The sequence below is a fragment of the Ranitomeya variabilis genome, chromosome 6, assembly GCF_051348905.1.
Source record: "Ranitomeya variabilis isolate aRanVar5 chromosome 6, aRanVar5.hap1, whole genome shotgun sequence".
Classification (NCBI taxonomy): Eukaryota; Metazoa; Chordata; class Amphibia; order Anura; family Dendrobatidae; genus Ranitomeya; species Ranitomeya variabilis.
In genome coordinates this window covers 541,169,886-541,179,687 of record NC_135237.1, presented here as the reverse complement: position 1 = coordinate 541,179,687, position 9,802 = coordinate 541,169,886, and the positions used below count along the sequence as shown (strand labels likewise).

At 42.0% G+C, this 9,802-nt stretch overlaps 1 protein-coding gene across 1 annotated transcript in view; it reads right to left on the bottom strand.

The window, feature by feature from the left end:
- Nucleotides 1-5,762: 5,762 nt before the first annotated feature.
- Nucleotides 5,763-9,802, bottom strand: part of ANXA13 (annexin A13) — a 51,997-nt gene continuing 47,957 nt past the window's right edge. The window contains exons 10-11 of the mRNA XM_077271168.1: nucleotides 8,419-8,531; nucleotides 5,763-6,011 (exon numbers count right to left, since the gene is read on the bottom strand). Coding sequence (XP_077127283.1) covers nucleotides 5,892-6,011; nucleotides 8,419-8,531 — 233 coding nt within the window. The 3' untranslated portion in view covers nucleotides 5,763-5,891. The remainder of the gene's footprint in view (nucleotides 6,012-8,418; nucleotides 8,532-9,802) is intronic.

The following is a 9,802-nucleotide window of genomic DNA, read 5'->3' as shown; positions in this document are numbered from 1 at the left end:
CACAGAGCACAGCCCACAGAGAGCTATATACAGCCCACAGTAGTATACAGCACAGAGCACAGCCCACAGAGAGCTATATACAGCCCACAGCAGTATACAGCACAGAGCACAGCCCACAGAGAGCTATATACAGCCCACAGCAGTATACAGCACAGAGCACAGCCCACAGAGAACTATATACAGCCCACAGCAGTATACAGCACAGAGCACAGCCCACAGAGAACTATATATAGCACAGAGCACACAGTAGTATACAGCACAGAGCACAGCCCACAGAGAGCTATATACAGCCCACAGCAGTATACAGCACAGCCCACAGAGAACTATATACAGCCCACAGTAGTATACAGCAGAGCACAGCCCACAGAGAACTATATACAGCCCACAGCAGTATACAGCACAGAGCACAGCCCACAGAGAACTATATACAGCCCACAGCAGTATACAGCACAGAGCACAGCCCACAGAGAACTATATACAGCACAGAGCACAGCCCACAGAGAACTATATACAGCCCACAGCAGTATACAGCACAGAGCACAGCCCACAGAGAACTATATACAGCCCACAGTAGTATACAGCACAGAGCACAGCCCACAGAGAACTATATACAGCCCACAGTAGTATACAGCACAGAGCACAGCCCACAGAGAACTATATACAGCCCACAGCAGTATACAGCACAGAGCACAGCCCACAGAGAACTATATACAGCCCACATCTCTTCTCTTCCTCCCCTCCCCTCCTCCGAGAATGGCCCCACAGTACAGAAAAAAAAAAACCTCTCCTCACCTCTCCTCGTGCCCAGCGTTGCTTCCTGGTTCCTGCTCCTGTCTCAGCAGCTGCAGTCTGCCCGGGACACAGCAGGTGCGCGATGATATGACGTCATCGCGCACCCGCAGTGTCAGAGGCAGAGCGGGGAATGATGGGAGAGGAGCGTCTGTAGAGACGCTCTCTCCTCCATCATTGCATTCAACTGTACCGGCGTCTATACGCTGGTATAGTTGAATGCGACGGCGGGGGCGGCGGATTGAGCGGCCCACCACTGGCACCGGCCCTTCTGGCATTTGCCAGAAGTGCCCTATGGCCAGTCCGGCCCTGGTGAAATCTGAAGCTGAAAGACGCTATTTTTTGGAGGAGAGTTTTCTTTTGTCAGGAAGAGGGTTTTTTTAAGCATTTTTTTATATATATACGGTGTATATATATATATATATTTGCAGCTTTTTTATTTGACCGTTCCTAGTTTGGGGAAAGATCCCCATGTGAACAGGAAAATGGATTTCCTATAGAAATGAATAGAAAGAGATTTCCCAGTGTTTTTTAATGTTTTTTGAAGAGGATTAAAAAAAAAATAAAAAAAATACATGGGTTGATTATTGAGTGCAATTACCAGAAATCTTTCTACAGATTATTTGTGACCTGGAGGTCTAGGTGATGGAATAGGTTAATAGATGCATATTTGGAGTTTAGAGCAGTGAGGGGGTTAATTTTGACATTCATCTTGGGCTAGAGTGGTGAAAGTGTTAATGGAGACATCTTTGGCGGACTAAAGCAGTGCAGGGGTTAATTTTGTGATCCCTGGTGGTCGAGTGTAATAAATTGTAATAGATTATTGATTTCATATCAGATGGCCAAGAGCAGTGTAAATATTGTAAAACCACTGATTGTTTAGGGGTCTGCAATAATTTAACAGTTTAGTGTTTGCCTCTGGTGGTCTAGTGTTATGAAGGGATTAATAGTATAGTCCCTGGTGGTCTAGGATAGTAAAGAGAATCAAAATACAGTCCCTGGTGGTCTGGGCTACAGAAGGGCTTAGTAGCATAATGTCTGTCTCTGGTGGTCTAGAGTAGTGAAAGTTTTAATAGTATAGAACCTGGTGGTCTAGGGTAGCGAAGGGCTTAGTAGTATAGTTTCTATCTTTTGTAGTATATGTCCTATCCTTATCTGGTCTGGGATGATGAAGGGATTAATATGACAGTCCCTGGTGGTCTAGGGTAGTGAAGCTCATAAAACGTTACTCTCACTTTAGCAAGTTATCTATCGGTAGTACCCCATTTCAATGGAGTGATGGCCTCCACTTATTGTCTACTGGACTTCCCGAAATAGCAATTGCTTCATTCAAACTGGGCACTGCAGATACCCATTTTCAAGACCAGGGGGGTCCCCCAGCGATCAACAATAAGTGATAACTTGCTAAAATGGGTATAACCTTTTAATAGTATAGGGCCTCATATAGTGAAGTGATTAAATAGTACAGTCCCTGGTGGTCTAGGATAGTAAAGTGATAAAATAGTACAGTCCCTGGTGGTCTAGGATAGTAAAGTGATAAAATAATACAGTCCCTGGTGGTCTAGGATAGTAAAGTGATAAAATTGAACAGTCCCTGGTGGTCTAGGACAGTAAAGGGATAAAAATGTACAGTCCCTGGTGGTCTAGGATAGCAAAGTGATAAAATATTACAGTCCCTGGTGGTCTAGAGTAGTAAAGTGATAAAATATTACAGTCCCTGGTGGTCTAGAGTAGTAAAGTGATAGAATATTACAGTCCCTGGTGGTCTAGAGTAGTAAAGTGATAGAATATTACAGTCCCTGGTGGTCTAGAGTAGTAAAGTGATAAAATATTACAGTCCCTGGTGGTCTAGAGTAGTAAAGTGATAGAATAATACAGTCCCTGGTGGTCTAGAGTAGTAAAGTGATAACATAGTACAGTCCCTACTGGTCTACAGTAGTGAAGTGATAAAATATTACAGTCCCTGGTGGTCTAGAGTAGTAAAGTGATAACATAGTACAGTCCCTACTGGTCTACAGTAGTGAAGTGATAAAATATTACAGTCCCTGGTGGTCTAGGATAGTAAAGTGATAAAATTGAACAGTCCCTGGTGGTCTAGGACAGTAAAGGGATAAAAATGTACAGTCCCTGGTGGTCTAGGATAGCAAAGTGATAAAATATTACAGTCCCTGGTGGTCTAGAGTAGTAAAGTGATAAAATATTACAGTCCCTGGTGGTCTAGAGTAGTAAAGTGATAGAATATTACAGTCCCTGGTGGTCTAGAGTAGTAAAGTGATAGAATATTACAGTCCCTGGTGGTTTAGAGTAGTAAAGTGATAAAATATTACAGTCCCTGGTGGTCTAGAGTAGTAAAGTGATAGAATAAGAATAATACAGTCCCTGGTGGTCTAGAGTAGTAAAGTGATAACATAGTACAGTCCCTGGTGGTCTAGGGTAGTAAAGTGATAACATAGTACAGTCCCTACTGGTCTAGAGTAGTGAAGTGATAAAATATTACAGTCCCTGGTGGTCTAGAGTAGTGAAGTGATAAAATATTACAGTCCCTGGTGGTCTAGAGTAGTAAAGTGATAAAATATTACAGTCCCTGGTGGTCTAGAGTAGTAAAGTGATAACATAGTACAGTCCCTACTGGTCTACAGTAGTGAAGTGATAAAATATTACAGTCCCTGGTGGTCTAGAGTAGTGAAGTGATAACATATTACAGTCCCTGGTGGTCTAGAGTAGTAAAGTGATAACATAGTACAGTCCCTACTGGTCTACAGTAGTGAAGTGATAAAATATTACAGTCCCTGGTGGTCTAGAGTAGTGAAGTGATAAAATATTACAGTCCCTGGTGGTCTAGAGTAGTAAAGTGATAGAATAATACAGTCCCTGGTGGTCTAGGGTAGTAAAGTGATAACATAGTACAGTCCCTACTGGTCTAGAGTAGTGAAGTGATAGGATAATACAGTCCCTGGTGGTCTAGAGTAGTAAAGTGATAACATAGTACAGTCCCTACTGGTCTACAGTAGTGAAGTGATAAAATATTACAGTCCCTGTTGGTCTAGAGTAGTGAAGTGATAAAATATTACAGTCCCTGGTGGTCTAGAGTAGTGAAGTGATAGAATAATACAGTCCCTGGTGGTCTAGGGTAGTAAAGTGATAGAATAATACAGTCCCTGGTGGTCTAGAGTAGTAAAGTGATAAAATATTACAGTCCCTGGTGGTCTAGAGTAGTGAAGTGATAAAATATTACAGTCCCTGGTGGTCTAGGGTAGTAAAGTGATAGAATAATACAGTCCCTGGTGGCCTAGAGTAGTGAAGTGATAAAATATTACAGTCCCTGGTGGTCTAGAGTAGTAAAGTGATAAAATATTACAGTCCCTGGTGGTCTAGAGTAGTAAAGTGATAACATAGTACAGTCCCTACTGGTCTACAGTAGTGAAGTGATAAAATATTACAGTCCCTGGTGGTCTAGAGTAGTGAAGTGATAAAATATTACAGTCCCTGGTGGTCTAGAGTAGTAAAGTGATAACATAGTACAGTCCCTACTGGTCTACAGTAGTGAAGTGATAAAATATTACAGTCCCTGGTGGTCTAGAGTAGTGAAGTGATAAAATATTACAGTCCCTGGTGGTCTAGAGTAGTAAAGTGATAGAATAATACAGTCCCTGGTGGTCTAGGGTAGTAAAGTGAAAACATAGTACAGTCCCTACTGGTCTAGAGTAGTGAAGTGATAGGATAATACAGTCCCTGGTGGTCTAGAGTAGTAAAGTGATAACATAGTACAGTCCCTACTGGTCTACAGTAGTGAAGTGATAAAATATTACAGTCCCTGGTGGTCTAGAGTAGTGAAGTGATAAAATATTACAGTCCCTGGTGGTCTAGAGTAGTGAAGTGATAGAATAATACAGTCCCTGGTGGTCTAGGGTAGTAAAGTGATAGAATAATACAGTCCCTGGTGGTCCAGAGTAGTAAAGTGATAAAATATTACAGTCCCTGGTGGTCTAGAGTAGTGAAGTGATAAAATATTACAGTCCCTGGTGGTCTAGGGTAGTAAAGTGATAGAATAATACAGTCCCTGGTGGCCTAGAGTAGTGAAGTGATAAAATATTACAGTCCCTGGTGGTCTAGAGTAGTAAAGTGATAGAATAATACAGTCGCTGGTGGTCTAGAGTAGTGAAGTGATAAAATATTACAGTCCCTGGTGGCCTAGAGTAGTGAAGTGATAAAATAATACAGTCCCTGGTGGTCTAGAGTAGTGAAGTGATAAAATATTACAGTCCCTGGTGGTCTAGAGTAGTAAAGTGATAGAATAATACAGTCGCTGGTGGTCTAGAGTAGTAAAGTGATAACATAGTACAGTCCCTGGTGGTCTAGAGTAGTAAAGTGATAGAATAATACAGTCCCTGGTGGTCTAGAGTAGTAAAGTGATAAAATAGTACAGTCCCTGGTGGTCTAGGACAGTAAAGGGATAACATAGTATAGTCCCTGGTGGTCTAGAGTAGTAAAGTGATAACATAGTACAGTCCCTGGTGGTCTAGAGTAGTAAAGTGATAGAATATTACAGTCCCTGGTGGTCTAGAGTAGTAAAGTGATAGAATAATACAGTCCCTGGTGGTCTAGAGTAGTAAAGTGATAAAATAATACAGTCCCTGGTGGTCTAGAGTAGTGAAGTGATAAAATATTACAGTCCTTGGTGGTCTAGGGTAGTTAAGGGATTAATAGTATAGAGCTTGTCCTCGCAATGTTCCCTGGGTAAAGCCCACCTTGCCTCCTCAGCGTGCTACCCCTGACACGTAGGAAGATATTGTGTGCTCTGGAGACTTACACGGACTGCAGTGGGAGAGTCGGAGGATCTGTCAGCTCCGTCTGTACAATTTATATCTGTAAGATCGGCTCCTTTATAAATTGTATCCTAAATTAGAACAATTGACCAAATGTATCGAAACGTCTGTATAAATAATGTAAATGACGTAAAATGAGCAACAACGTGATTGAGGAAAGTCTTTATTCAGTCGCTGTCAGTTTTCTTTTGTGTTTAACATATGGAGATAACGTGGAGATTCCTAGAGATCAGCGCCTCTTCTTCCCTGGACGGAGACAAATCTAGAAAACAGGACTTAATGCAGAAGAGCGAGGAGCAGTCTGCAGAAGTCTCCCGACGTGTCTGATTTGATGGCATCGGATAAACTCTTCTTGTACAGCTCCTGGTACCTTTGTTTGATTGTCTCCAGGTCAATCTGTGAAGAAAGAAATTGTAAACGAGGATTATTAGCAAAATTTACAAAATCACAAAAGCTACTTTCTGCAATAAACCGATCTAACAGAACCAATAGTAAATAGTTCAGCACAACTAATACAGTATATCTAGTGGTTTCCGTAAGTTCACGGCAAGGTGCTAATTTTACTCACAACTACAGTCTCAGAATTGTCAACCCCATCTTTGCAAGAGTCTTTAATATTTAGTATAATCCCTCTGGCTGTTATAAACTGCTGCAAAATTGATACATAGCCATTCACCCGCTTTTGACAGCCATCCTGAGGAATCTTAGGTCATTCCTCATCGGCATTGGTTCTTCACTGTAGGCATCTCCGAGCAACCACCATGCTTGACTGTAGGCATTGAGTCACCACCATGCTTTGCAATAGGTATTACTGAGTCACTGCCATGCTTCACTATATCCACTGCTGAGCCACCACAATGCATATCACTGAGTCACTGTCATGCTTCACTGTCACCACTGATGGGTCACCACTGTGCTTTACTGTCCTCACCACTGAGCCACTGTCATGCTTCACTATAGTCATCACTTAGCCACCACCGTGCTTCACTGTAGCCATCACTGACTAACCACAATGCTTAACTGTAGCCATCGCTGAGCCACATCTATGCTTCACAGTAGCCATCAACGAGCCACCGTCATGCTTCGCTGTAGGCAGCACCATGCCACCACTATGCTTCATTGTTCCCACCACTGAGTCACCCCCATGATTCACTGCAGATATCACCAAGCCACCACCATGCTTCACAGTAGGTGATCTGTTTAGTGTGTGCCTCATTCTTCCTCCTCCAGACTTATCGCTGATTCATGATCCCCAGAAGTTCCATTTGTTTGTTTCATTACTCAACCAAACAGAATTCCAAAACTTCTGAGTTATTTTTTTTTATGGCTTTTAACATACTGGAACAAACTTTTCTTGTGCTTTTGGGTCAGTAGAGATGACATCCTGGAGCTCGAGTATTGAGACCTTCAGCGTTTAATATGTGCCGAGAGTTTTTGATCACCGTCCTCCTCAGGGATCTGATGGCAGCCAGTGACAGCTCCTTCTCTCTGTAGTGTAGTCAGTGTTGATAATAATTTTGATCTTACAAACTCTGATTTCTACTGTGTCTCTAGGAACCGTCGATGTCTTTGTGTCTTCTGTATTCTTTTCCTTTTTTGTTTTTACAAGGCAGTGATCTCTTTTGGTAACTTTTTGGTCTTCTCTTTTGACAACCAAAGAGCGTTAGTAATCTGGACGACACTGTCAAGAATGAGCTGAGATTCCTCAGGAACACTGGCATCTTGCTACATATCACATTTGCTTCAGGTCGTAACAGCCAGAGGGGATCTACTAAGTATTAAAGACTTGTCGTGAAGGGGTGAGTTATTCTGAGACTGCAGGAGTCATAAAAAGCGGCATTTTGGGTTGAATTTGGAGATCCCTTTTATTATATTAGTTGTGGTTGATCTATTTAGATTGTTCTTGTGTCTTTAATTTATTGCAAACAGGAGAAAGTTTCTAAATGTTGTTAATAAGTCTAAGTTGCAATTCTGCACCGTAGTTCAAGAGTAATAATATAGAATGCAAATTGCTTTATAAATCCCCCCCCCCGGTCCTATATTTCCTCATCATGTTGTGTCATTTTTTCCAAAACAATACAGTCCACTCTACTGTGGACATAATGCTCTCCTCCATGTTTGTGTGTGAATGTGGAGTAAAAGTAAATATCTCTGCCGCCCCCTAGTGTCCAACTAGGAAATGGAAACCCAAAATAGATTCTACTAAATACACCACATAGTAGCTCTGTGTTTATCAGCAGCGATGATTAAAGGTTGTGTATAGACGTATAAAAAATAAATGAAAAAAAAATAAATGGAAATGTTATAATTTTTTTAAGTGAGCTTTCCTCACCCACCCCGGGTCCAACTATGTGTCTCCAAAGCTGCTTTCGGTGTCTGTTATCGTCTGTAGTGCTGACTTTATATCAACGTCAACGCTACAGACAATACCAGATGCTGAGACCGAGGGAGGATGAGTCGGGTGCAGTTTGTTTAAAAGAAACTGCATCCAGGGGACGGGAGCTTTTCTTAAAATGAAAAACCCCCTATAAAGGCACTTAGCCACAAAAGAAGACACCACCACTACAATGGCGCATATTTGTGCATGATTCAAGCTTGAGGTGTGGCAATATCTCATCTCTAGCTTTATGTAAGGATTTGTCAAACAGCGCCACTCTCATCTATAGGTCGTGTCTGGTATTGCAGCTCGGTCCTATCACTGTACACTGTGTATACGGCCATGATGCAGGACGCAGAAAGATTCCTCTGGCCCCTGTAAAGGTAAATTAAGAAATTATTCATCCCATAATACTCCATCTCGTACCTCTGCCCTGGTGACAAGAATACGGATCAGCATGTCTTCATCTGTCCCAGCTCCCTTCATGGCTTTGTTAAGTTTCTTGGCAAAATATCCTTGTGCATCCTTAGTGCATTGTGCTGAAAATAAGAAATAAATCACACTTGGTTCATTAAACCTTCCAGGTAAAAAAAAATGTCACATTTGCTCACGTTTTGGGGTAAAATATTTTTAGTGTTTGGTTTTCATAAAAAATTTTGCAGCAATCGGCTTTTATCTGATTTTTTTTCCTCTGCACATTGCTTGGTTATATAAGGAGTTCACTGACTGATGTAACTAATGTATATGTCTTTTTCTGTACTCCTCTGTGCTGATTTATGACCACAGACCACACGATCTAGTCCTGCAGTGATAATCTTCTGCTGATAAAACTGATTGTATTGAAACTACAACACACAGACACACAGACTAGTAAGTGACCTATCCCTGGAGTCAGGATCTCTTCCCTTATATCATGCTGCTCTCAGATTATATAGCAAAGACTTGCAATGCTGACGGATTCCATTTAAAGAATCCAGAGTGGCATGTAATGATTATCCTAGATATTCACTTTTGAGCACAGTTCTACACCCTTCATTCTGAAACATTAAAGTTGTAACAGCGGGAAGGAATATTGGTGGAATGATGGAGATCACAGGATGGACCGAGATGTTACTGATCTGCTCATGATGAAAATGTAAGGGTGTGGACATGTGACCATGTTTCCCCCTTATAGAAATTGGTCTGAATGTTGTGTGAATTGTGTTCTGCGCCTTTGGTAAATATTGTGTAGTGTTAATAGTATTGTGATAGTAATGTGAATAGTGTCACCCTCGAATGCGGCACTTCTCACTTTGGACTCAATCCTCACACTCCGCACTCCAGATCCTATTTGTCTTCTTAGCGCGAAGCACCAAGCAGTCACTTTTCCTTACACTAGCCCTTCCCACTGTGGGCTAGTCACAACCATTAACTCTTAACTTAATGATTGTGACTAGCCCATAGTGGGAGGGGCTAGTGCTGCTTCTTGCTAAGAAGACAGATAAAATCTGCAGTGCGGAATGAGAGGATTGAGAATACAAAGTGATCAGTGCCGCATTCGAGGGTGACCCTGAGTGAGAGGAGACCAAAGAAGAGGGATAGCGAGATCCTGAGTATAAGTGATGGAGAGACAGTGGCCTTCCAGAGAAGGATAATAGAAGAGCACACCTAGCCACAAGACCCTGAGCTTGTAAAGCAGAAAGTAACGGGCCTAAGTAGGACTAGTGAAGGGTCCCTAGCTAGAGTAGTAATGTTACTGATGTCATCGCTTTTCAGAGCTGCCATGTCTCGTGCTGCACAGTGTGACCTAGAAGTGGCTGTTTGCAAAGAC